The sequence below is a fragment of the Oculina patagonica genome, chromosome 8 (assembly GCF_052425735.1).
Source record: "Oculina patagonica isolate OP01 chromosome 8, crgOcupat, whole genome shotgun sequence".
Classification (NCBI taxonomy): domain Eukaryota; kingdom Metazoa; phylum Cnidaria; class Anthozoa; order Scleractinia; family Oculinidae; genus Oculina; species Oculina patagonica.
Genome location: NC_135765.1, coordinates 34,096,827 through 34,124,458, shown reverse-complemented (window position 1 = coordinate 34,124,458; position 27,632 = coordinate 34,096,827). Strand labels below are relative to the sequence as shown.

Sequence of the window (27,632 nt, the reverse complement as noted above, 5' to 3'; positions counted from 1 at the left end):
TTAGTCACAGCTCTACACTTTTGTCTTGCAGTTTAGCACAAGTACAATATTTCAAGACTAAAATTATTGGACTTCCTGCGTGTATTTTAAATTGCTTCCTTTGAAAGTTGTACTTATGCCTAAAGTGCTATCTCTTTGTAAAACAAATCTCTCCTAAAGAAATCATCTTTATCTTGGATCTTTACATTGTATTGCACCCATGGATTTGATCATCTTGTTAATATAGCTTTTATGCTTTGCTGTTAGTAATCTTTCTCCTTTTTGTCATCAATGTCAAAAGTACATTGACTTTATTGCTCTAACATCTAAATATAATTTTTTTTCTTTCATTCCTTCCATTATCAATAATAAAGTTTGAAATTCTATGAACTTTTTTGCCTTATTTTGTCATAATTGTAACTCAACATCTTTCAATAAATGCTGCCATGAAATTCTAAAACAGTAAAACTTACTTCGGCTGGGCTGAAGAATACCGTAAAATTCCGGTTAAAAGCCCCCCGCTTATAAGCCCCATAGGTTGTAGGCCCATCTACCTGGAAACAAAAAGTTTCCTCCGGATATAAGCCCACCTCTGCTAGATGACAGTATTGAACAGGGCTGAATGTTGCTTTTTATGACTTTTTACTTAAAAACACATTTCAATCAACGCTACCGTGGCTCGTTTCGAAACATTTTTTTTTATTCCGCTTATAAGCCCTCCCGGATATAAACCCCTCCGTTTATAAGCCTACCCCAAATCCCTTACGAAGTTGTATAATCCCAGGGTTTATAACCGGAATTTTACGGTGTTGTTCAACACACCAGGAACTTGGTTATTGGTAAGGGTAAAGACTGCATATGAGGCCGGAGTTTATCCCAGTTTCCGTAGAATGAAGCGACTGAAAGTATTTTCTACTCCCCCCTGAATGGGATGCAAGGTCATCACACGGTCACCCCCAGCATTACATTTGCCGGTTTTCCATTGGTATCCATTTGAGAGAGGCACTAAAGTCACTAAACGTTTCAGCAGTGCTGCCTTCATCAGTAGTAAAAAGTGAAAAATGACGTTGCTCACATAGCCAGGCCACCATGCCTTCAATGACTGTTATAGAGGGCTTCCACTGTAATAGTATTAAACCATGGAGTTATTTTTGATCAAAATGCATTTTCATTGATGACTGAGTGCTGCTATTGTTGAAGACGTTATACTAAACGGCTGGGATGCTATTTACATGGGTTTTTGGCAATGGAAAATTTGAGGTGCACAAAGTCAAAGCAAAAATTAAATAAATAGAAAGCTCACAAAGGCCTATCGCCCCGCCGGATCGTCTCTGTCGCTTCTGTCGTTTGCAAAGTCTGAGGTGAATGGAGCAAGCAAACTTTTTGAAGCGACAGAGGGGACGATCATAAGAGAACCAGGCTTTACGATCCCCAACTGATATTTGAAAGAGAGAGAAATAAAGTTCACTTAACAGTTTTGTTGGTTATGTTTCGTTTTTTTTTTTTTTTTATTTGAAGGGTTGTTATTTATTGAAAGCCAGATAAATAAAGTTCACTTACCTTTTGTTGTTTGTGTTCTGTTGTTCTGTTCAAAGCCGCTTCGATCGATGGTTACACAATGCTAGAGGCTAGCATCCTACGCAGATATATTTTCTTTTGGCTCGTCACGCAATCCAAAAGAACGTTTGTGTAGGAGGCTTTCATAATAACGTCCATTTATAAATCTTTTAGTCTAAGCAGATATTTGACAAGGGAAATTTGCAGCCAGCCGATAATCAAGGGACAACACCGCAACACCACTTTCTATACTGGCTTTTGCTCGTCGCTTATACTAGTACTGACGGAAACGATTTTTTAACTGTACCGCACCGTGCCTCTGATGAAATCGCTTGGGGTTTTGTCTAGCAGGAATTTGACATGGGAATTTCCAGCTAGCCGATAATCAGGAAAATCAATCAACTGATAACCTTTCTTTTGGAACAAAGTAGGGAGGGAGGGGGGAGGGGGGCCTGCAAACGACTTTCCCCCGGCGGAAAACCATTTGCAGCCTGTTGATTTAATGCATGGCAAATCGCTTTCAACATTATTTTTTCCCCTACTCATACTTCTTGCAAAAATAGTCGGTATCTCGAAGTGATCCTCGATTCAGTCTTATGGAGACCTTCCGTTTTAAAGGGTGGGGTGTGGGGGCGATGCTTGGGCTGCATGGCTCCCCTCTTTGGTATGTGCTCAACAGATTTCTTGGCCCTTTTCATTTACAGTCAAACTGGCGAAAGTGTTCTGCTACGAAGATGATCATTAGGGACCGTTTATTTTTTATGGAGTAGGGGGGGGGGGGGGGGGCTGGTGGGATTTGAGGGGAGGCCATGCGAAAAAATATGGCTTAAAAGGGGGGTTCAGCCAAAAAAATTTGGTCTGTAAGGGGGGGTCACTGAAAATAATTATAATTTTAAGTGTTGTAACGAGGGCTTCTATAATAGTTTAAAACCTTGCCAGAATGCCCAAAATAACATTCCTGAGAATGTCTCAGTCTAATTTTTAACATTCCTGAGGTTCTTAAAATTCAAATTTTCCCGGGGGAGCATGCCCCCGGACCCCCCTACTTTTTATATGTACAACACGGCATTTACTCGACCCAACACCTCAGTCAATGGTTACAAATGCAGTCAACCCATACTAACAAACGCCATCACACAAGAAAAAATCAAAGCCAATGTCAGCTATTTGGAGAATGTAACTTGTCTATTATTATGACTGAACAACTGATACACTCTTTAGCTTGATAAATTTAAAATTTACTTGATTGTCGTGTATTTTTTTTGTAGGGGGGGGGGTCATCCAAAAAAAAATTGGATCTCGAGGGGGGGTCAGGCTAAAATTTCCGATGAAGAAGGGGGGGCCATCATATATAGCAGCAACTATCAATCAAATCCCACCAGCCCCCCCTACCCATTAAAAAATGAACGGTCCCTTAACTAACCTTTTTAATTGATTCTTAGACCGCAAGCACAAGCGCAAGGATAACAGCTCTTATATCTCCGTGAAAACGGCTTTGACTCAAGCAAAAGCACAAGCGCATTGCATTTGTATGCTTGTGCATCTAGAACTGTTTTTCTTGCCAACACAACCCAAGTGAATACTCAAGATTTTAACAATTTTCAAAAGAGAACATTTTATTATAATTGCACAATTTCTACACCCATGGTTACACAATTCCATTTATGCTTGTAATAATTATGACTAGTGTTATAAATTAAAGTTGAGTATAAAAATTAAATATAAAGCAATTCACCAACAATGTCAAATATAAAACTTTTGATTACTTATAATGCCGCAAAATGATGCTAAATATATTATTAAATAATAAGACAACCACGTCAAGCATCAACCTACATACAGGGTAATTTCAAAATTGTTGGTTGAGCAGAATCCTCTGTATATATCAGTGTCTTAGCCCAAAAACTACAATAATTTATTTCAATAAATTTAGTTATTGGTGGGCATATGTTTTAAGACATTATTTCCTATTGACAAACTAACCAAAATAGTTTACCCATAAGTACCAACAAACCATAAAGCTAAAGTTAAAAAAAAGTTAAAAGTTTTATAATGACCTGCATGGCACTGCACATCGTCAAAATAGTTTAAATATTTTAGTAGTTAGAAAATGGCAACCCATATACCAATGTTGAACATGTTTATTTTTTTTATTTTTTTTAACAAAAAACAAAGTTACAGACTGGCTTACATTGATCTGGAAAAAGCCATCCAGTCTGTGTGCACTTCAGCTATTAATGCGCTTGATTTACATATTTATCATTGACAAGTTTTTTTTTCTTTGCAATTACGTGAATTTACCAGGAGCAAACCAGACCATACGCTATCAATGTACATACTAAAAGTTAAGAGACAAGATACATGTACCCAGAAACGCAGTAAACAACAACAACAAAAAGAATGGAGTCATTGACCCTGGAAATAAAGATAAATTCCACTAGGCTTCTTTCGATATATTAAAATTTAGCTTGGTAGCGAGGCCTTGAGGACACAAACAAATGAAATGAATATACATGCTTGTAAAATTTCTTTTGTTTGTGTTCTCTAGGCCTCGCTACCAAGCTAAATGTTAATATATTGAAAGAAACCTATTCCTCTACCATGTTAATGTGATGGAGAAGTTCATTGCACTTTTTAGTGGTTAAAATGTCTAGATTGGTACTACTTTTGGTGATTTAGATGGTGACCACTGTCTGTCAGAATATTACTCATGGCTGGTCCCTGCATTATAATGTATTTTTTAAAAAAAGGTAATTGTTCTGTTTCACAATCAGTACCTTAAGGGTGAAAATTACTTCCACACATGCCAACAAAAAGTTGTCACTGCTTCACGTACATTTTAGGGTTTTATTCCAATGATCACTCCATCACTTTAACATGGTAGTTCCCCCAGACCCTGTCCCAGATGTGATTTGATGCAAGTATGATTGAGTCACTTGAGCTGAACAAATCACACAAGACAGTATTCATCCTGCAGCTCATAACCTATAATCATCTTGTGCGTCTATGTCATCCATCAATGTGGGTCTGTGACCAGTGTATTGCTTTCGCTTGCAGTAAAATATCAACATGGTGGCACCCACAAGTGCGACAACCATTGACACTACTGACGCTCCTATGGCAATCTTGCTGCCTTTGCTGAGTCTCTCTGTTAAAAAACAACACAAAAATGTCACTTTCATAATTATTATTTAATTTACTAGTTCAGTCACTGTGGAACCTAGGTTGAACAAACCTCTTTACAACAAAGTCCTGGGTATAACAAATGATAATCATTGCCCAGGTAATAGTAAAAATACTCCTTATAGCCACATAGTTTGTCTGTCCCTTTGCTTTATCTAGGTTCCACTGCTTAATCAACAGCTATTGAGTTACTGTGAAAAGGTGTTTTTTGGCTTTTTGACATCCTGCTAATAACTTCCCTGTTTTTGTTAATTGGCCATGGTCAATCAAAATTTGAGAAGTGAAGAAGACAGGGTCGACACTAACTGTTGTGGAAGGGCAAACACATAACTTGACAACTCCAATTCTCACAGTTCTTGCACTTTGATTTGTTAGTTTTAATAAATGCAATCAAAAAGTTATTTAAAAGATGCCAAAACTTTATCAAGTGGCAACAACACAGCACTGTAAAAAGCTGGTCATTGATTATAGACTCCATTCCAAGTGTAGGGGGGCAGAAGTTAATTCCACAATGGTGCAATAGGAAACCCCTTAAGAAACTTTACGAAACTTGTAAATAAAAAACTTACTTGCAGTTGGTTGAGGTTTAACGCAATCCAGTGTATATTCATCTTTCAACACTCTGTATTCAAGTCCTTTGGCAGGCACCATAAAAAGCTGAAAAATAATATCAGTACAGGCGTAGTAATGTTAACTATGGCTAAATGAAAAAAAGATGAGAAATTAATTAAGTTTCAGGTAGACACCAGGGATGGCTCCAGGAGTTCTAAAAATGGACAACTTATGACAGATACATACGTCAGGCTTACATTGCTTAGCAACTTTTGCTGTACGATACTGTAATACAGGACATTATTGCTAAGCAATAATGTTCTCTGACCTGTAAGCATTTTTTAAAGCTTAGCAGCAGCAAAAATTGAAAATGCCTGTGTTTTTTAATTACTTTGAATTTACGGTCTTACCTTTAATTTTCAAAACCTTTGAGGTTTTTCAGAAATCTTAGTTTGTAGCTATAAATATTACTTATCCAGGCTTATTTATCCTTTATGTCAAACTTTACCTACCTGGTAAAAAACTTTATCTGATGTTTTGCGGATCTGGGCTTTAAAATTTACAAATTCCCATTGTGACTTTTCCACAGCCATTCTTCGATGTTTTGCTGATGATTTACTGTCCACAAATGTCCCCATTAGATGAATACGCTTTTCTTCATTGTCAGCAAATGTTTCTGTTGCCGTCCGATGCCAAGTTCCTGATTGGTTGCGATAGAAGTTGACTTCAACTGAAGGATTGGCAGCTGTCAGATCTCGAAAGGTGGAAGAAAATCCAACATACAGTGTATCATTATAGAAGCCGATAGCTGTGCCGTCACACCAGTGTTTGTTGCATGACGGTGCAATACATCTGCCTGTTCAAGAAAAAATAAGTTAAACATCAGTTAGATGTTGAAGGCCATGTTGCAAGTTTTATCTTTCGATAAAGGTAAAAATCTGTGCCAAATTACATGGTGCTGATGGTGTTAGTAGTAAATGCACCAGCAATAACACTTTGTCATACGGTGAAACTAATTTATTCTTAATGACACAAATTCAAACTTGACACAATAACCGGTGGTTTCTAGGACATAAATAAGAAAATATATTACACTTCAGACTGAGAACGGCAGAGATGACAGAATACAACAAAGGAAATAATTATGTACAAACCAAAGAAACAACATTTACCTGACGAATAGGATACGTGAACAGAACATGAACTTAAACTTGAACTGGTTGAATGTTGAAACAAATAAGAGCACGAAAAACTTGCTATTTGTACATATCCGCTGTGGGCTGGGCCGAGTTCACAGCCGTAAGGGATTGGTTCAAACAGATGTTAAAAATCACTCCATACCAGTTTCCGTAACAAGAAATCAACTAGGTGTATTGCTACTCCCCCTGGCCATGATGCTTTTACATTACAGGTCACCCTCCAGCACTTCAAGTTATGCCAACAATAAACCAGTACCCACTCACATACAGCAGTAGAGTATTCCAAACGCTGTCAGTGATAATTATCTTGGACAAGAGCACCACGCAACACAATGAGCCCAGGTGGTCCAACTCTTGAAGCTAGTCTATGACTGCTCAATTTGGAGTTCGAGGCACAAATCATAGGGCCACCATGCAGCCCATTTTGTGGGCCCTTTGCAGCTTATGGTCATATGATAAAAAATCTGCCATGCTGAAAGGCAAGCTACGCTCTGGAACATTCAAAACTAAGGAAATCAAGCACGACTGGTTGAAGTCACTTTGTTTGGATGTCCCAGTGCATTCCTTGCCCTGTAGCATATTTTGTATCATGTGATCATTAGCTGCATTAGCTGTTAAAATTAAGAATTATCAAGATAGGTGTTGTTCAATCTTCATCTTGGGACTGAAACAACCCTCCAAGTTTATTTTTTTCCTTAGTGGCCATTTGGCCACTGACTGCTCAAGTTTGGTTGCCAGTGGAAACTTTTAGTCACTAAATTTAGCAAACGCTTTCAATCCTTCTTCTCAATTTTAGTCGCCAGACTGGCGACTTTGGTTCCAATTAAGTTTCCAGCTCCAAAATTTTGGTTGCCATGGCGACTAAAATGGTCCTATCTTGGAGGATTGTGAAACTGTAAAGAAACAGTCAAATATGTACACAAAATTGGAAAAAAAATTATTCCAAATGTGACTTACCAAGTTGGCAAACATCTTCACTGAAATGTGCTGAAACCAATTCTTCTCTATGATTTGTTGACAATGGATGTACTTGGCTAATCTGGTGGTAATACATTTTGTGTTAATGATAGCTCATTAAGGTATCAGTGTACCCCAAAATTGACCATTTTAAAGAAAAATATATTTTGGTATTTTCGGGTAGATCTCATAAAGACCTTTCATTCAAAAAAAAGAGCATGAAAAAAGATTGACTCTACACAAAGTTATGAGCGAAAAACTTTTCTTGCCATTAATTATTTGATATTGATAGCTGTCAACAGGCTGTCTAAAGAAGCGTAGCGATCTACCGTTGCGTGATTATCACAGTTCTTTCGAGGAGATGCTTTGGGTGTTTTGCGCTGGCCAAATGCAACAACGGGAAAAGACTAAAGATTTGGCAGATGCACTAGTAGATAGCGAGTCAGCAAATTATTTTTCACCGCTTGAAGCGGTAATGCCACGACCCGGCATCACGACCAGTTGCTCGGCTTACTTTGGGACCTTTACGACGCTTGCGACTCCACGTTTTTATTGTTTTAGATTTAACATTTCTAAAACTGTTGCACTGAGACGAAAATTGTTATAAGCGAGCGGTAGAAATAAAATTATGCAACAGACTGTTTCCGACCAGAAACAACATTTGACACCGCTTTGAACAAGTTCTATTGTTAAAGTAAAACGAACCTTCATTCTATCGCTCAACGCGTGGTCATTTTCACACGTCTTGTGTAATTAATCTCATAAAAGCGGAAGTACGCCCCAAAATACATTTTCTTTCGTATCTCGTAAACAAATTTTCGAAGAGAGGGGCGCGCATTTTAAGTTCGTTTTCAATGGGGTTTCAACAATTTTCGCTGAAATTTAACAAGAATGTTGCCCGATAATTGAGCAACAAAACTGTGTCGGCGAATTTTAACTTTTTTCCTCTTTCAAAAGTTATGGCTGTTTTAACGCAGAGAATAGTTGTTCCTTGCACTCTTAAAGTTTAACTGCGTGTCAAAAACAAACCAGACAAGTAATCAATATTCCCCGACACAGTTTCTTAGAGAAATGTGTGAAGAACACATAGCGATGTAATCGCTTTTTCCCACTCAAATTTGTCCGGAAACGAACCCGATTTATGAGCCTCTGTACTTTTGGAAATAACACGCTCTTTTTGGATAACATTAATATTTTTACTTAAAGTAAATATATCTTCGTAATCTACATTTCCTAAGCTTTCAGAAAATATATACTTTGCTGGGGTTTGCGTTAATTACCAGACGGTAAGGCAGCTCCAACGCATGATGGTCATTTGGGGTACACTGATACCTTAAGCAGGATAAAGCAATATTTTCAGCTGTCATAGTCTTCTCTAGGGTTGTATGTGAAGAAATAAAATCGCCGTCATACCGTGTTGGCAGACAGTAGTCCAATCAGGCATGATAATGGTATCTTTTGAAGGTCAAAAAGGCTTAAACCATACCCAGATTGGTCTCCTTTTGGGGTCAATCCAAATTTTTGGATGAGCATCCCTGTCCATTTCACATAGGAGTACCCCACCCCCAAGAATTATATGAACGACTGGACTTGAACCATTACTGAACCTCCTGAAGTTATGCTTAATGCAACCACAAGATCACCAGGCCTCCAAATTACATTTCTTTTAATATTGAGCAAATTGTCAGCAGCCCCTAATTTGGGGACAGTTTTCTGACTGCATAATCTTTCGTTATTTTAAAGAACTGACCCCAGTTGTTCAAAAGATGGATAACGCTATCTCGCAGATAAATCGTTTTGTTAACATTTATCCACTGGATAGCGATTTATCCGGTGGATAGCGTTATCCACCCTTTGAACAACTGGGACCTGAAGGATAAGATTCTAAGCAATAAAAAAGTCATCAATCAACTCCTACCGTAACATGCAAAGTTCCTAATTTATTCTCACTTAAATGAGAATGCATTTCCAAACCAAATCCATAATCAAGGTTTCCTGAAAAATGCAACAACAACAACTTATAAAACTGAGTTTGCATTATAAGTGACTGTCAAAAATTGAATATTATTTTGTAACTTTAAATTTTCAAAATGAAAATCTGGTAGTTACCTATTTTTCGGGGAGGACTTATATCAGAGTAAATAGTTTCAGCAAATAGAAAACCACTCTCAGGTTGAGAGACTCGTAATGTCACTAAAGCTGGTAATGTACACATGTCGACCTTTGCTTCGTAGAAAACTGCTTTGTTGTCAGCAAAACCCAAGCAGTCCATTGTTGTATTTGAAGTCTTACGACAGGGAAATGGTGGGCGCTCTGCAAACAAAAAATAAAATGGAAAGTACAGCTGTATTCAAAATGTATAACCTTATAAACAGTTACTGTAACAAGTGAGTAGCACACGTACATTCGGTGTATTTTCTAAAAAAATATTTCTTCCAGGCATTGCATTTGCCAGTAAATCTTAATTATTTTTAAGATGATGACCAAGAAATATTTAAACTTTATTGCCATGATCAACTGCAAGTCTTTAAAGCTAGTTTTACTAAGGTTTGCATTCAAGTATCATTTTCTGATGATCTGATACTAAAAATAAAAATACAGTAAATCATAGTTCATATCATTCCTGACAATTATTTTGTTTTCTTCAAAATAATTTTCTTTTTAGTGTAAGTTAGGGTTCAAATTTGGTTGCCGCTTGAATTTTTTAGCCTGTTATATGTCAATATTTTAGTAGCTGTCTGTTAATATATATTATATATTTTATTAAAACATTCATCAACAACATCTTTAGTTGTGATTTAAAATCCAGATAAAGGTTATACAAGTCCGCAAGTCGAAGTTCCAGTTTATTGTAGACTTATATTATTTTAACATATATAGTTGATGACGTTTCTTATTCTTCTACTCTGACTACAGTGGAACCTTGATATAACGAAGGGCCAAGGGACTGGCAAAATATGTTCGCTATAACGAGGTTTCGTTATATCGAGGTTCTTTTCCATATATTTTACTATTACTGGGGCGAAGAATATCGTTCGTTATATCGAGGACTTCGCTATATAGAGGTTCGTTAAATCGAGGTTCCACTGTACCTGACAATGTGTTACTAGTATTGTAACAAGAGATCCAATATTGAACACAGTTACCATAGTTATTGAGGATTAATATAGTAAATAAACTATTATTTATAATGGAAAAGTAGATTTAAAAGGGAGCTAGTAGATGATATTATGGTAATTTGCAGAAAATTTATGATAAATAATTTCCCATTTTAATAGCTAGTGTGGCATGAAAATGTACCTTACTTTTTTATATAAAATACTGAAAATACAGGAAAAAATCCCCCCCCCCCCCCATCACCCCGATGGCTGATGAAAATGTTAATATCTCGCGACAGGAGATAATTTCTAATTGCCAGAATTTAGTTGCAGGATATCGATATAAATTCAACACAGAAAATTAACATATCTGCGGAATAACTTTCTTTTTCCTTGAACATCGGGGAGCTACACCAACTGTAAATATAAATACGAGCTTTCAATATCGTCAAGTGTGTACTTGAAAACAAATGATTCATATTGTTTGTCACTCTCGGATATTGTAGCCAGCGTTGTTTACATTTCAATTTATGAATGAAATATCAAAACAAGTCCAATTAATCATACTTACTAAAGCTTCGAGTGACTGTCCTTCCATTTAAAGGCTGTACAGGTCTGAAATTGTCGCTCAAATGTGATTTCTTCGTATCCTGTCGCTTTCCATCGAAAGGGATGCGGAATTTTTCGAGTTGTGCCTCAGAAATACGAAACGTGTGATTGAACACAAACCATTGCACGCTTTCATAACAGCCAGGGGTGGTCAGCGAACCTTTATATGTGTAAAATTGGGTGATATCTTGAGGAAGAAACGAATAAGGCTCTAGAGAATCCAAAGTTACATTATCGCCTTTATATCGGATCGTCTCTAGCTTGTTCGCTATCACATCTAAAACCGGGTTATCCCGGTCTTGTAGTTCAACCAATATACCAAGCACTGCTAAGCCATCCGCTTTCTTCATAGCCATCGACGCGTTCGGATACTTCTCCGCATTATAATGTACAATATGTATTTCCATGGGGTATTTTTGTCCATCTACTTGATGCTCTGAGCCTTGCGAATTCGCGCTTCCCCAGTGAAAATGCATCTGAGCGGCACGAAAACGCGAAGACAAACCGCCACCCGAGATATTGGACTTCCCGGTTAAAAAAGTCGCTTGAACGCTATGTCCATTATTTTGCAGCTTGGCCGAGACTTTAGCCTCGTAGTTTATGGCCAAGTCGGCAAGTCCTGCGTCGAAAACAGTCTCTCTTGGCACAATGTTTACCGGAGATTGTTTGTGGCCAGCGCAATCGGAGTAATGGTGTTTCCACGTGTCGGGACCTTCAGGGCCGTAATACGACCAAGTTCCTAAACTTTCGGTACACTTTGGAAAAAATGCAATCATGGCGAACAATGAAGAGATAACTGGAAGAAGTTCCATCTTCGTTCCGACGGACAAATTCTTGTTAAAACAGCAAATTTTTAGCAAGAAACCGGAGTGCAAAGACTGCCTTCCGACCTTCAAGGCCGAAACCGCGAAAATGTTTTGCTTGCAGGTGTAGTAGAGCCCAGTCTCTCAGCTGTCGCTAGGTCCAAGGTTCAGTAAAATATTCACATTTCGCCTGGATTGCGATGCAGAAAAAGACCATTTAAAATATTTTGATTTCGAAGTTGCAGCTAATATTTCGGTATATGTGGCCAATCTTTCTTGAAGAGTTTTCAAAGAAATGACGTCAAAACCCTTCATTCGTTGACGTCATCCCTTGCATTTACCTTGTACCTTACGCGAACTGTAGTGATTCAAACCATCATGGAATATTGAATTCCAAAAGAGGTCTTCACGGCAAAATCTAAACAAAGGCGCGTTTTCCTCTTTTTCGTTATTTTACAATAGAAAGCTAAGACAACTGTGGCGTAACAGTCAGAAAACAACTTAAAATATGTCTTAAAAATCGGTGCCAAAGTTTATAGTAGTTGCTTGCCGCAGCCAATAAAAAAAGGTCTTATTGGTCAATTGAAATTGGTAGAAAATTAAAAATGTTGCATTGCTTCTCACTGAAAAGAGAGCTTCTTAAAGGCCTCTACTGGCCAGAAGATATCTTTTTGTATTTTAATATTTTGTATTTTTGTTTTTCCTCCGTGTAAATTACAACAGTTTATAACTATTACAACGAGAAAAAAGTACAGTAAAGTTGATTACCAGTTGCTCTTTAAATTAAATTACATTTTCCCAAAGATAAAATAGAAAACATAATACAAGGGAGGAAACTGGAAAATACAAAAGTATAAATATCGTTTTATATGAAATGCATATTGTTTTATGACACTAGAAACGATTAAAAATAGGTCATTGAAACTGGTAAGAATAATATTGAATGTTGCTTGTTACTAGTTCAGAGAACCGTTTGGAAAGCTTGAATTGGTCACTAAATATGAGTACTGAGCTAGTCACCTTTTATTGTACTGAAATATATTGCAACTCAAACGCGGTTAAATTGGTAGAAATTTCTATAGCGTAACTGCTGGTAAATTTAGATGGTAAACTAGCTCATCGGGATCTTTAGATGCAACCGATTTTTGTAAAACAATGAGCTCCCTGGAAGGCTCTCTCCTATTAAATAGAAGACTTTCGACTGGACTGGAGGAAGGGAAAGGGATTGCGTAATTCAAGTCAAACTCGCACTTGTCATTAAAAATTTAGGTTATTTGTCGTCTGCTGTTTCTATAGTGTCTGCTAATTATAATATTGGATCTTTGTCATGCAGTGTGGACAAGATTTGGCCGTTAAAATGTAAGGTACTTTTATCAGAAACTTGACTATCCAAAAAAATCAAGTTTGCCCTTTTGTTACGAACTGGCCACTCATTTTTAAGCTTCACTCGGACTTGCTAAAGTTCGTAAGAACATTTTCATAAGCACACAGTGTCTGAAAAAGGCCAAAAGTTAGTGCTTTCTTTTTCCGGTTTCATATGAAACATGAATGAAAGATGCTTGTACAGTACTGACATCAACATTTTAGTCGCCAACATTACCATCATCTGTCGGCGACGTGAATGTGTGTACAATTGCATATTTTTTTTGTTGCTGCAATACCGGCGATACCATTTTGTTTTCAAACTTGAAAAGAAGAAAACAGAACATTTCCAAGCTAAGATAAATCGCCCAAAAGTTAAGAAATTTTAACGTGAGCCAAAATGATAGACGTTCTTTATATGAAAGTGTACAAGTATTGAGCTGTAATAAATTTAGGAGTCGAGTCGCGTCAAGAATCTACAGTTTGTTTTATATTACCCTTCAATAAAGATTTAGTATTTTACTGTATTTTGACGCTATTTCACAATATTTCCAGCATCGTTTGAATTGAAAAGTCAAGGAAGCTGTAAGGGAATCCTTGGAAGTTGTTATCGACGACGATTCCCCACCCCACCCCTCCCTAGAGGAGCGCACTGGCTTCAGAGAGTAGCGTGCTTGATCTAGTCTAAATTTCTCTGACTGAACAAACAACTAATATCTTGCTTAGTCACGATAGAAATATCATTTGCTATTTATTCTTCAATTTATTACAGGAAGAAAAAACTATTCATTTTGTTAGTTATAAGGACTACAAGTTACCTGAAAAGGTCTCTCGTTTTGGCATGCTTTGAAAGACATTTTCCCACTTTATCAGCAAATTACCAAAAACATCTTCTGGCGTTAAAAATGATGACGTCTTAAGTGGTACAGGGTCCAAGCTGGTTAATTTGCGTAAAGGTTTGTTTCAGTAGGTAATTTAAGTATTTGAGAAGTTCCAGACGTTTAGTTTTGTTACCGTTGTTATACTTTTATTTGCGTTTCTTTACTCATAAAAAAAAACGCCTAACGTAAAACTTGACGTTATTCCGTTAATACGGGCACTTTTTATTAATCTTGACATGAAATACATTAATCTCCATGCAAATTTTTCGATTCCGTTGCTCGTTTCTCAAATATAGCATTTAAATTTGTGATGCCTTGTATGAACGTGTTTCTGAACAGTCGCAATAATTTACAAGTGATATCATACCAGCTTTGAAAGCTAATGACATTGATGGTAGAATCGACTTTTTAATATTCCTCGTACAATTTTTTGGCCGCCATATTAAATTTCCTGGTTCCCCAAGTACACCAATGTGGTAGCCTGAGTTGCAGACGAACAATATGGCGGCTACATGCAAAATACTGTAATTCTCACAAAATCATTTTCGTTATAACTTGGTCATGAAAAACATTATATACCAAGCTATAATTTAGACAATACGTCCGTTGGTCTGCCCGCCCAAGAAAACAATTTTTAAAAAGACTGTAAAACATCGATGAAAAACACCGTTAAACGTTAGACGGCCGGGGTACTTAACCTAACAAGGCGTAACCTTAATTGTATTAATTTTTACACTTGGTAAGGGTACAACGATCACGCAGTGCATGGTGTTATTAAATAAATCACAAAAGAAAAGAGTCCAGGAAAAGTGAATGGACTGGCTTAAATCGTACTAAGCGGTTGATGCCAAGGGTAAAACGAAAAAGGTGTTTCTATAGATATTCACCGATGAGCCAAGGGATTTATAAAACAGGCAGGTGTTGTCACTGCCTTGTGATATTTACAATTATTCCATGAGCGCGCGTTGGATAAAAGATGGTAGATAGCCAACTTGGTGCTACTGACGCGCCTCGTTGGCTATACCGTAAATGATCTTATAAACGCCCGGGGCATCTATTTAATTTTAGGGGTCCTGAGGGGGGCGTTTAATAGATATGAGCTGAGGCGTTTATTAGAGAAAGGCGTTTATTATAATTATACTGTAACAACATCAACAAAACAAAAAAGAGGCGTAGTTTGCTCGCGGAATAAGATAGAAAACAGAGTGCGAATGGGAGACTAATCTAATCTGCGCTAATGCAAAGCCTACAGATGTTGTTCGTAGTTCGATATCAATGTCTTCATCGTCATAGGAGTCAAACATGTTGGCATCGTTGGCCTCTTCGATGTCCGAGTCAAAAAAAAACTAAATAAATTGCGTGTTTTTACTTTATGGAGCGTTTTCTTGGTTTTTGAGGCGATTCTTAGGAGGTGTCTGTTAGACATGGGGCGTTTATTAGAGGGTCGTCTAATACAAACTTAACACGTCAGAGGAGGCGTTTATTAGATAAGAGGCGTTTATTTGAGAGTGGGCGTTTATTAGATCATTTACGGTATCCCATATCCAAAAAGCGCGCATTAGAACGCGCTTGCGTAGCCAATCAGATAGGGAGTTTGCCTTATAGTCCTCGATGGGTTATTCGGAGCACATTGTTCCATTTTTTCTAATAGAATCTCTTTCCACCCATGACAAAATGGGACGGCTCGTAATCTATTTCCCTAGTGGGTGATATTAAGTTTCGATAAGCTATTATGATATAAAGTTTGTAAATGCTAACATGTTCTTGTCATTTTCTGATAGGTCAATAGAAACTTCGGTTTTTCCTTCTAGGAATACGCTAACAAGGAAGCTACGCTGGTTTAATTTTTTTTGCCAGTTAATTCCACTAAACTTTCTCTAGTCAAACGAAACAATCGCCATTCCTCCAAACATACTGCTCCGCGCTTGTCGTAGAAATCCTTGGCAGCTTTATTCCAGTTTAATACACCCCAGTCCACTCTAGCACAACTATTCTCGACAGCTACCTGAAATTAAAAAAAAAAGAAATGAAAAATATTTCATTGTCACTTGTTGTCTCAATGAATGTTACCTAACCTGGAAGCTAGACTAAGGTAGAAAGAACGGAAGTGCGCAAGGGGGAGGGAAGGAGATCTTGGGCCGCTTTCCATTCGACCCGCAGTAATTGGCCCTGCTGTTGCGGGTTCCCTGCCTTAAGTTTACTATAGTTGTATGTGTTGTATATGACGCAAAACTAATAAAATAAATTCTGGAAATTTTGGGGCAGGAGCGAATTCTACAAAAATTTGCTGGGAAAGTTTCCAGAAAATCCGAAGAGTGTTAAATTTTTCGAAATGCAAACGATTCAACAAAAAATTCCGGAAATTCTAGCAACAAAATCGGATGAAACTGAAATTTCCAGGAAAAAAATTGGAAACTTGGGTCTACCCTGCGAGCTAAAGGTGGTCCTCTTTTTCGGAAATGTTGGAAAAACCACCGCTTACTTCAGTCAACCAGAAAATGCTGCTCTATTCACCACCGGAAATTTCCGGAAATTCAAATCGGAATTTTGTGTCGAAATGGAAAGCGCTCCTAATCTTTAAAGAATCTTGAGATCATTTCTATTCTTTCCACTGAAATCAGTGAGACCAAACCAAACTATTTAATATTCTCGTGTTTTTTCAAATCATCAACCTACCGTAGAAACTCTTTTTAACAACTCTGTGCCAATTCCTTTTCCTGTTTACAAATAATACATGGTGAAAAAAAAAAAAAATAAACATACAAATCCATGAATCAATGAGTAAATATTACATGTCTCTTTTTTGGGTAAAAATAACCTTCAATCTACATGTGCCTCCTCATAAAGACAGCGAGTGTGAAAGGAGATGGCTACATATTGCAAGAGCAGTCAACACTTATATTCACAACAGCTGAATGCAGACTTAAAAAGTACATATAATTTATAGACTGAGAAAGCTTGAATTGGGAATTGGAGGAGTTAATTAAACACCAGTCACCTATTTATTCAAAACAGAACTGCAGTTTGTACCTCTAAAAGCTGGGTCGACGTAGAGGTCTTGCATGTATAGACACCGTCCCTCCCACGTAGAATAGATGTAAAAATATAATGCAAAACCAACTGCCTTTTTCTTTGTTAAACAATTGTTTCCTTCAGTGAAACAAAGCTCTTCTGCTATCAAACTTCCAAAACAGGGCTTTTCTCCAAATCCATCCCTTAGTAGATCTACAAGATATACAGTCTAACTCAGTTGCTAAATGTTACTTTGTCATTGAGCCATAAAAACACCTGTGTGGTAAGCATTTTTGGTCTTCTTGAATAAACAGTCAAACCACTTTAATAAGGACACCTTAAGGTCGCGGGGGACACCTTAGGCTCATCATTATGCATTTATTTAAAGCGTATGCACGAAGTACAACGACTGACATCGACAACTTTACGAGATATTCATGACTGGATAAAAATATGGGTGCGTGCGCGTGATTTGTAAAAAATCCCTGTTTCTTTAATATTTTAACCAATTTAAAACAACGCTTAGCGATATACGTTCATACAGATTGTAGGAAGTCTTTGAACTTATTTTCATTCAAATTTGAATATTATTGCAACTCAGAGTAATCACAAAATATTCGGCATAAACGTGTCCTTTTTAAAAACGCATTGTTCTCACCATAAAAGCGTGGAATATAATTACCATAATTACATCTCTCCTTGGCAAAATGATCGTATTTAGGTCGGGACACCTTCGGAAATCTCAAAGTTTGGACTTTTCCGACAATTTTGTGGCAGAGAATACAGCACGGATACAGAACTTCATGACTTGCCACTGCAGATAGGTAAACTATGAGTACTGTAGTGTGTCATAACAGAAGCGGAATTTTAAAAGAGCGCTTTCAGAAAGAGGTAGAAGACATTAAATTCAAATTTGCGCACTTAAACCGCCATAACTTGCTGGCAAACTTTAAATTAAAAAATCCGCTTCTGTTATGACACTCTAGAGGTATTGACTGATTAGTTTTTGACAAGATCACAGTGTGCTGTCTCCTACTCGTTCCGCAAACTCTGCCACAAAATCATGTTTTTCCCAATTTGGCACTAACGAGGCTATAACATCGCCGTTAAATGCAATCTACCAAATAAAAGTTGACATTCACAATTTTTCATCGTTTCTTTATGTCTGTGTAAAATTTGAGCTTAATCGCACCCATAACAGCTGAGAAATTAGCGTTTCTAAAGATGCAGATCAAGCAAAATTTCGCTTCATGAATTTATTCATGCTGTAGGTATCCCCCGCGACCTTAACAGAGCTGTCAGTCTGTCCTTAATAAATTCCCAGGAGGAGGAGCACTAGTCTCCCCAAAAATTTGGGTGGGGTGAGTAGAACAATCCTCTTGAAACCTTTGCCCTATTTCAGACCAAAATATGTGATTTTCACTATTCTATATCAGACCTGACCTAAAAATGGATAGCCTATTACATACTTCAAATTCTCAACATTAATTAAATCCCCCTCTCAAGAGATGGGAGGTGTGGTGGCCTAATAGTTGGTGCACTGGCCTCCAGCTCAAGCGGTCCGAATTCAAGCCCTGAAGTAACACATTTTAGAGGTAGAGATTACATTCATCATCTGTCTATATGGCTTCTTCAAGAAGAGTATTATGGAGTGTCCACACAGAGATCGAGGGTTGTCGGACTGCATATGAATTTCATACAGTTAACCATGGACGACAGATTCACTAAAAAGGGATTTGTACATTGACTAATAAACTCAGTCAACTGGCTATGTGGCATTTCCTTTAATGTCATCACAATACAGCAATAGTGATGTTAAAAAAGCAAGGATTAATTACCTTCCTCAGTGAGTTTTACTTCTGAATCAGATTCTGCAGCTAAATCCTTTAAAATCAAAGTTAATAGAGTTCAGTTTTACATGGTTATTTGAATGACTGGAACTGAAGATAATTTATTTTGCATAAAAGTTTAATCAGAGCCAATTTCTAATTTCTAAAATTTTCAAGGTGGGGTCATACGAGTCATAAGTGTAGATTTTGAGAAAAATGTAATAGCACATTTGCACGATGTCGTCATTTGACTACAAATACCAGAATTCATTTCGCCTTTCCTTTCTATTCAAATTTTGAATTCCCAGGGGGGTTTGAAAAACAATTGCTCTAATAAGAATGACAAAAAGACAAAGCGGAGGATTCTGGTAGTTGTAGTCAAGTGACGCCATCATGCAAATCGCCTATTGAAACTACTAGGGCCCAGTCCCCTCTAAAGCACTTTGGTGTCACTTTAGCAGTTTACTAGCATTTTTATTGTTCAAATGTCACATATGATGGATATACCCAGTAACAAACAGTCATAAGAAAAAGATAACACATTTCTGAACATTTTACAAAAGAATTAAAAATTGGGTTCATTAACCCCCTCAAGACTGTAAGACACCTTAATAGTGCTTGTACAGTAGTAATTTTGATCTATTATAAAATGTCAAAGCTATTCCACCTTTCCACACCTCATTACTTCCCTCTTGAGTAAACATGACCTCCCCCCCCCCAGCAGGGGGCTCGCCAACCCCCTCCCCCAAGAGATTTTCCAACTTGAATTAAATTTTGCTACCAAAGAGAATCGTTGCTCTTCTTAACAATTTGGAATTGAGTAACGAAAGAAATTGTGTTTTGCTCTGACAAAAAACAAGAAAGCTACTACTTGTTATGCCGGCAAACCCGGGCGGCAAACAACTCTGTTAAAAATCGCTTACAGTTTTACAAATACCGTGGGTTAATACGTCAGTATTTGGGCTCAGCGACTGGAGACTCTGCTAAGCTTTTAATACAGAGCATTACCTTTACCATTCGTAGAATATCTGGGGCGTCCTCTGATACTGCATCACGTACATGCCAATTAGCCATGCTCGATCAGTCGCAACGGTAACTTATTATAAAATTCCAAAGCACAATGCAAGGACTCTACTTCACGGGCTAAACTAGCTAGAGTCCAGGCTATTGTCGAGAACGACGAAATGAAAGTTTGGAAATCGTGGACTGGACTTGCAAGTTGGAATCAGGAAGAACATAATTGCAAATGACTTGCGACCGTTGTACTTGGATAGTATTCCAAATAGAAGAAAACGAAGAAGGAACGCATAAACGGTTTACGCGTTTTGTTTCATGAACGCATAACAAATGCCTAAATGGACAATGCCCAGAGTATTTAAGGAACAAACTTGTAAGTGTCAATGACATGTCCACCAGAACCTCGCGCTATGGTGATATTACTTTACGCTGTCCTCGGTATAACCGTGAAACGGAAGGTGGAAGAACTTTTCTTGTTTCAGCCACTAAATGTTGGAACTCTTTGCCTATATATATTAGAACTAGCACTAGCATTAAGGCCTTTAAACATAATTATAGTAACTTTATTAAGGAAGGTTATGCCGACTTAGATAGCTTTCCCATGTCATAATTTTTAAATTTTTATACTGTCACACCCAAATTACTGTTTGTATTTTTATCTAGTTTTCATCTATTTTATCTGTTTTCATTTTTTATTGATAATATATTTGTAGTAGTATTAACTTTTATTCTAGGGGAGGGCCACAGGTTTTTCAGTTTTTAACTGTAATGTGTAACCCTCATTAAATAAAGTTGTTATTATTATTATTATTATTATTATTATTATTATTATTATTATTATTATTATTATTATTATTATTATTATTATTATTATCTCAGTGAGTTGTAAATTGGACACCCTCATGATCAGGTTCAAAGAGGTGCAGAAAACCAATCCGTGAACAAACACTTTGTTACTTCTCGATATTTCTGCCCTGTTAGATTAGAAGCAGGTTGTAACTGGACAGCCATGTCACGGATTAAAAAAAAGCTATCACGTCAGATGAATTTAGATATCATGTGGTTGATGAAATCTCCTTGAAACCATAGCTATCGTGATCACTGTCAGTTGAATCCGTGACCGAAACCAGCGATGCGTGAAACGGCCTGGAAATATAAAAGGCATTTTACAGACGTTTGGGATCAACTGTGTAGGTTTAAATAAATTTTGCTCGTCATTTGGACTACTGCCTTCTAGCTAGTTTGCGTGCAGTCGTCGCCTATGTCCTAAAAGCTGTCTTTTCTTCCCATATCATTTTGTTCTAGTATACCTTATTCTTGTTAAATTTCGCGCGTACTTAATTTCGCTTAACTAATTTGCGTACTGGTAGCTATTCTGATCCGACATAACTACTCTGCTGGCATTCTAAAAAATCTATAAAATTCTGCCCTCAGATTGATCGATTGTATCCATCCAAGCCTGAAAAGCAACTCAGCTCCTTTCCAACTTTTCTGTATCTCTATGTTACTATTGTTAGTATCCTCGCACTTTAGTAGAGCTTAAAATCCGAAGCGATTCACTGAAGTTTTAAAAACCACACAAATTTAAGTAGACGTTGGCGTCTCGGTTCTCTCAACATAAGCTCGGGGTTGGTTTGGGGGTTAGGGGTTGTGGGAGTGGAGGGGTAGGGCGAAGCGCTTTGCATTGTGTTGGGTTAGTGTTGGGGGAAAGGCCGGGTTGGTAAAGAATTAATGTAAAGGAATAATTATTTCGCTTTTAAAGGTATTTAAAGGTAGACGCAACATACAGGGGGAAGAAAAATCTCCCAGGCGCGACTTTCGTTAACACGCAAATATTTCCAACCGACTCCCAACCTCGTCCCCAGGGTCATAGTACAGTGCGGATTGACGCAATAACTCGTGCAAGCCCACAAAAATTATCGCGTGAAAGCTCAACAGTTTGAAAAGCAGTTAAGAAATGCCGGATATAATTGTTACATAATCTTTAATAATATATATTTACACGGCTATGTACATGAAATCTGCGGACGCATGACAAATGTTTCTTCCCTATATCTGCTGGAAGTTCACTTGTTTTACTTGCTATTACAAATCTTCCTTTATAATTGCTATTACATATCTTCCTTTATGTGTTGTTCACTGCTGGGCCAAACTTCTGTTCGTAAACACAGTTGTACTTCTTTTTTGGACTCATAACAGCGTGTCCACTTTTTCTCTCGGCGATACTATCTCATTTTTGCCGCCTGCATTAAAAATAAAAATCGCTAATAACACAACCGGAGCTGTCAGAAAGAACATCAACGTTGGGTGAAAGTCCAGGAACAAGACTGATGACGTAATCATGACGACATTGGTCAGCTGATTGGACATCACTTGAAACATGTTGTCTCTAAACTTGAGTATCAGTGCGACAGTCAATCCAAAAAATGCCGTGACAACAATGAGTAAAGTTGCGTGACTGTTATAACCATAGAAGAGACCACAGTTTAGCGCGTGAGAGCGAAACTCGGGCCGTAGAAATAACGACACGGTATTGAAAAAGACGCCGAACATATACAGTTTGGTATTTTGCAGCAGTATACTTTCTTCCATTCCTTGGCCCTCTTTAAAGATTTTCTCGTTGTAAATGTTCGCTGAGGAAGACAGCACACACTGTACCATCACTAGTACGTGTCCTTGACTTATGCGAAAAACACCAAGCTTCTCTTCGATAACATCGGTAACATTTCGCGATCCCGAAGTCCGTCGTAACTTCCGACAAACGTTCGATTCGTGTCCGTTTTGGGTCGACACTTCTTCGGTTGGTAAGATGTCACGGATGAATCGCTGGTGATGAGGATGCTCGAGCTCTCTTTTTTCATTTGAGAGCGAAACAATTGATAAGAATAATATCAGCAACGAGGCCCACTGGACTCTGCTCAATTTTCTCCTACAGGAAAAAAGATCAATAGGTTATTAGCGACTAACTTTGGGTTGATCGGCTTTTTCTTATAACAGCTCCATAGAGACCCAGGAAAAGGTAGGTTTTAGTCTACATTCCAGCATAGTGGCCTACCAGGCGGGCGCTTATCTACACTTTTCCGTTGCATGCATGAAGCGACAACGAGTATTTCTACCACCCTGGATTGGGGCTAGTCCATCGCAGGGTTAGTCGCCGCATTTAGCTCGCTGGTACTGTCAGAGTAAAGTGTCTTCTGGGCTCGAACCCAGACCGCTCAATCTGGAATGCAACACGCTAACCATTTGGCCACCGCGCCTCCCAAAGAGATCTGTTCAGTGATTGGTTATTGCTTTGGTGCGGAAATTCAATACGGGGTAGTATTAGTAAATGGCCCAGCTATACACGAGTCTCTCGTGGCTCAGTTGGTTAGAGCGCCCTACCGGTATCTGGGAGCTGGGGGGCCATGGGCTTGGTTCGCGTCAGGGACTCAGAATTTTTCTTTGTCCCACGTTCACGTTACATTTCAAATTTTCTCATTTATTTCACCGAGCCATTTACCATCTCTTATTTATTAACCAATCAGAGACACTACGCGGGTCTCTGTAGAGCTACGTCATCATTATGAAATTCTCGTGTCGAATCCAGACCGCTCTCGTTCGCGGCTCACGTTCTCTGCACGCAGAATTTTCAGAATTTGGTCATTTTCTGGGTCATTTTACGTTGTCATTTCACAGAGAAAGGTCAAGAAATGTACCAAGACTTAAAAAACGCACGACCAGAGTTATTATTCTGCTTATTAAACCTTTGTTTGGTGATGATCATGATTTCGTTCGCGTTGCCGTCTTTGTTGGACTTGTTTGCGTACCGTATAACAGAAACGAAAACTCCTTGGGTGCCACGAGGATTTGCGAAACTTCGGTAACTTTCGGTCGACTGGACTGAAATAACCAAAGCGGTACAATTAATAATGCGCGATTAAAGAAGAAAGTTGACGTGGTTATCTGACCTGAGAATAATCCTGAACAGAACTGCTGTTGATATGATGACAAAGTTCTGCATCAGAATGTACACCGCCTGCAAACAAGGATACATTAAAACGGTACTCCACCCGTTAGCCCGCATAAGTAACAAATGATGCGAGGAATAAAAAAACCATTGCTGAATCACTTCTCGATGGTTGCATTTTCTTTGGCTTGGAGGAAATGGGAGTGTGAAAGGGGAGGTTCATTCCTTTTGCTCTTCACCGCATGTTATTTAGCCTGCGAATACAGCCGCCTCTCATTCGCTCCCGCTACGAAGAGCGAAACGCACGTAGTAGCGGAGCGAATGAGAGGCGGCTGTATTCGCAGGCTACATGTAATTGAAAAAAAAAACTGCTGCAAACTCAACGCTATTTTAATGCACCCTCCATTAATGACCTTGCGTGAACGTGTGCTCGCATTTTGCTCTTGCATCCTTACAAGTGTGAACGTTGCACGTATAAATTTCTAAGTTGCAGCATGAGTCCACACATGAAATTGTCCGCGTAATAACGGCCACGCAATCGAGGAAACATTGTTGCAGAAACATTGTTTCCCAAAACTGTTTTCTTGGCGTGAAAACGGTGAAATATTTGTTACGCAAGCAAAAAGTTTCTGAAAAAATTCTGAAACATTTTTTGTTTCTTGGAAACAAAAATTCGCATTCTGTAAACAGGGAAACCTTTAGACAGTACTTCCTCTGGGTCTTATGCTGCCGTACTTACTATTTTAATACTTACTGCAGATAAATGTAACAGAATGTAAAATCCTATCAGATTGTCACAAAAATACAGTAATCCTGGAACAGCCCATTTAAGAAGTTCACGCCAATTAACATCGGAAAAAGAAAGAACTTCTCCAGCTGACTTGCTCTCTGCAAGATGAAGATGAGCAATGTAAGCAACCAACTAACTAACCGCCGCCTGGTTAGCTCATTTGGTAGAGCGTCGGACTGCTGTGCGGGTGGTTTCGGGTTCGAACCCCAGACCGGACCAACACTCAGGGTCTTAAAATAACTGAGGAGAATGTGCTGCCTTTGCAATAACAACTGCAAATGGTTAGATATTCTAGTCTTCTCGGAAAAAAGGACGATAAACCGTAGGTCCTGTCTCCTGTATCTTCAGTCAGTATCTTCTAACAGGGGACGTTAAAGAACCCACACACTATTCGCAAAGAGTAGGGCACGAAGCTCCCGGTGTTGTGGTCCGGCCTTTACAATTGTATCTTAAATTACAGTATGTGTAAAGTGCATTTGAAAATGCGCTATATAAATGTATTATCATTATCATTATCCTCTGATATAGCTCTGGGGGTTGCAAGGGCACTCAAGCCTCCCCATGACATAAGTTACGTCACAGCACCGGGAAAGGTTGGGGAAGGCCAAAAACCAGCGATGACTCATCGGAAGCAGCTGCAAGAGATGAGTCTATCATAGAGCGAAACGCAGCTCAAAGCGCAGGACAGGGTTGAGTGGCAAAGTGTTATTGAGGCCTTATGTCAAATATGGGACAAAGAGGTTGAGTGAGCGAGTGAACGTGGAAGTTTACTTGAGCAAATTATGATAGTGAGTGGATCCAGATACAGCGGTGCTCAAAATGTGGGGAGGGGGAGGGGAGGGTCCATTTGAAACTATTTGATTGTAGTTAAGATGACAATTACTGATCATCTCTTAGTTGATGCCAATCCTTACCCTTGCAGAGTAATAGGTGTAAATAAAGACTACAACAAACAATTAACTTGAAGAGCTCAGCAAAAATGTTGACGGTTACAGGAAGATACTCATATCCACCACCTGTTAGAAAAAAATGAAATAAATTCAGCTACTACAGCACCACATCAAACACTCCTGGGTAGGAGAGGGGGGTCCCCAAGGGGAATGCCTTGTGATTTTTGGTGGGGGGAGGTAGGGAACTTCTTCCCCCCCCCCTCCTCCCATAGTGACTGACTCTTTTATCTTTTCCACTTTTGTCTGAAGACAGGGTGTCTGGGGTAAACATATAGTTATCCACTTAGGGATATTGTTATCATGACAATCACATTCTTAGCACTAAAAGGAATACTTTACATGTAATAATATTATTACTGGGAATGACAATCCAGCTACAAGAGAATACTTTGAGTGGCTTAGTAATTTATCTTAGCCTGTATGCAACTTCTGTTTGGTATCTAACTTCAAATCAAGCAATAATTTGATGTTTGAGCTGGATACCATAAAAAAGGAAAAACCTTCTGACAGTTTTTGAAGGAAACAAATTTTAGTGGGAAAAGGAATTTAAAAAAAGTTTGAAGCTCTAGGTGTAAGGATGGAGCCGCAAAGGTGGGGGATGGGGGGATGGGGTATGTTCGCTTTTGAAACTTTGCTATATATTTTAGTATAGACAATACTTTTCCGTGACTCGATCGTGAGTAAGACCAATATTATAGTCGTGTACTAGAAGGGACTCCTGAAAGCTAAATGAGGGTGTTGGGAATAACTTCACAAGGGCAAAAGAAAAAATGTAACAAAATGCACGCCAGATCATCCCTAGATCATCCCCTGAAAATGTGACTTAATTAAAGTTGCTGGATGCCTGGAAGAGGAAATCGTCCGTTAAAGAGTGTTTTGTTTTGTTTTGAATTTGTCTTGTATTGGCTCACTGCATGACATGCAGCTTGTTAGCAATTCAAACGACTGAACGCTCGTCAACTCGTATTTTGGCGATTTTCGTAGTTTAAACAGCCTGAGGCCACTTTCTGAAATTTTAAGACAAAATTATCATGCAGTGGTACTCTGATTTTCTATAAATTTCTTTTAAACTTAGAGAATTCCGTCTAAGCTGTACCTTGAATTTATATCGCACTGTTGACATAAGTGTTCAAGCGATCGAGTATAGAGTATTTGCATAAACAAGTCAAAACATACATAACCTCTGATAGACAGTTTGATTAGCAACGTCCTCGAGCAAGCAAGGGATACGTAAATAAATCCAAGCAAAAATGTGTGCAGGAAACTAGCTGGATTCCACATGATATTTCCAAAAATTCGGCCAAGAGAGAGACGGCGAAACTTTCCGATCACAGCCATGTTTGTTCCTCTGACAGCTGGCGGTGAGGGGATTGGTTCTAATTTATAAAAGCTCACGAGTCACGCGATGGTCCAAAGTGTAAATCGCAAACAACCTAAGGAGGGGTGGGTAAAAGGCCGCACGCATCAAAGCGCGCTTCAAAGGAGCTGAAGCATTTCAACTGCACTCAAAAGAAAGTAAATGGACTCTTGTTTCGCGTTCTGTTAATTCGTATCCTCTGTTTATCGAAGTTCTTCACAGCTGTTACCATCTTAAGATGTCACGCAAGTGAGAAGCGTTGTGTGACGAGAAAGATGGACCACCTTATTATAGGAATATAACGAAGCATTTTAACAACGCGAACAAAATGTATGCGTAATAAAATTAACGCGAATTTAAGAAAAGTTCTGGTTAAATGCTTATAGTAAACGTGTTTATATTAATTAACATCAATAAAATTAACGCGAATTTTTAAAATCCGCGTTAATAACATGTATCGTTAATTTCCTATAATAGGGTATTATAAGTCTTCATAAAACAAATAAGGTTTTGTTCTTGTAAGAAAGTACGCTGGCCACCGGGATGTTTTT

The 27,632-nt window shown here is 38.3% G+C and overlaps 3 protein-coding genes across 4 annotated transcripts; all 3 read right to left on the bottom strand.

The window, feature by feature from the left end:
* Positions 1 to 3,659: 3,659 nt before the first annotated feature.
* LOC144661991 (uncharacterized) lies at positions 3,660 to 12,059 on the bottom strand. Its single transcript, XM_078522723.1, has 7 exons — positions 11,097 to 12,059; positions 9,537 to 9,740; positions 9,346 to 9,422; positions 7,428 to 7,509; positions 5,784 to 6,127; positions 5,289 to 5,376; positions 3,660 to 4,684 (listed from the first exon to the last, which is right to left on the bottom strand). Exons 1-7 carry the CDS (start codon positions 11,944 to 11,946, stop codon positions 4,515 to 4,517), a joined length of 1,815 nt encoding a protein of 604 aa, XP_078378849.1. The 5' UTR covers positions 11,947 to 12,059; the 3' UTR covers positions 3,660 to 4,514.
* A 1,731-nt stretch (positions 12,060 to 13,790) lies between these two features.
* Positions 13,791 to 20,356, bottom strand: LOC144662340 (thialysine N-epsilon-acetyltransferase-like). Of its 2 annotated transcripts, XR_013572429.1 has the most exons (6): positions 20,030 to 20,356; positions 19,031 to 19,076; positions 17,211 to 17,405; positions 16,857 to 16,897; positions 14,394 to 16,185; positions 13,791 to 14,338 (listed from the first exon to the last, which is right to left on the bottom strand). XR_013572429.1 is itself a non-coding variant. In XM_078523128.1 (5 exons), the coding sequence occupies exons 1-5, from the start codon at positions 20,093 to 20,095 to the stop codon at positions 16,021 to 16,023; spliced, it is 513 nt and encodes a 170-aa protein (XP_078379254.1). In that variant the 5' UTR covers positions 20,096 to 20,356; the 3' UTR covers positions 13,791 to 16,020. The 2 variants fall into 2 exon arrangements, 1 of the variants encoding a protein (XP_078379254.1); XM_078523128.1 differs by having other exon boundaries at positions 13,791 to 16,185.
* Positions 20,357 to 22,005: 1,649 nt separating this feature from the next.
* Positions 22,006 to 27,125, bottom strand: LOC144662124 (UDP-sugar transporter protein SLC35A5-like). Its single transcript, XM_078522864.1, has 5 exons — positions 26,906 to 27,125; positions 25,689 to 25,790; positions 24,739 to 24,872; positions 23,986 to 24,053; positions 22,006 to 22,967 (listed from the first exon to the last, which is right to left on the bottom strand). The coding sequence occupies exons 1-5, from the start codon at positions 27,060 to 27,062 to the stop codon at positions 22,229 to 22,231; spliced, it is 1,200 nt and encodes a 399-aa protein (XP_078378990.1). The 5' UTR covers positions 27,063 to 27,125; the 3' UTR covers positions 22,006 to 22,228.
* Between the last annotated feature and the right edge of the window lie 507 nt (positions 27,126 to 27,632).

Bases quoted from the DNA above. Each gene is read 5' to 3' on its own strand.
- LOC144661991 (XM_078522723.1), bottom strand. From the start codon at position 11,946: ATGGAACTTCTTCCAGTTATCTCTTCATTGTTCGCCATGATTGCATTT. The intron at 9,423-9,536 runs GTAACTACCAGA...TGCATTTTTCAG, and splicing joins AAGTCCTCCCCGAAAAATAG to GAAACCTTGATTATGGATTT. The intron at 6,128-7,427 runs GTAAGTCACATT...TTTCTTGAACAG, and splicing joins TGAAGATGTTTGCCAACTTG to GCAGATGTATTGCACCGTCA.
- LOC144662340 (XM_078523128.1), bottom strand. From the start codon at position 20,095: ATGGCTAATTGGCATGTACGTGATGCAGTATCAGAGGACGCCCCAGAT. The intron at 17,406-19,030 runs GTAATTAATCCT...TATATCTTGTAG, and splicing joins AGTAAAACTCACTGAGGAAG to ATCTACTAAGGGATGGATTT. The intron at 16,898-17,210 runs GTACAAACTGCA...ATTTGTAAACAG, and splicing joins CGTCGACCCAGCTTTTAGAG to GAAAAGGAATTGGCACAGAG.
- LOC144662124 (XM_078522864.1), bottom strand. From the start codon at position 27,062: ATGGCTGTGATCGGAAAGTTTCGCCGTCTCTCTCTTGGCCGAATTTTT. The intron at 24,873-25,688 runs GTAAGGATTGGC...TTCATCTTGCAG, and splicing joins ACACCTATTACTCTGCAAGG to AGAGCAAGTCAGCTGGAGAA. The intron at 24,054-24,738 runs GTAAGTATTAAA...CCTTGTTTGCAG, and splicing joins TTCTGTTACATTTATCTGCA to GCGGTGTACATTCTGATGCA.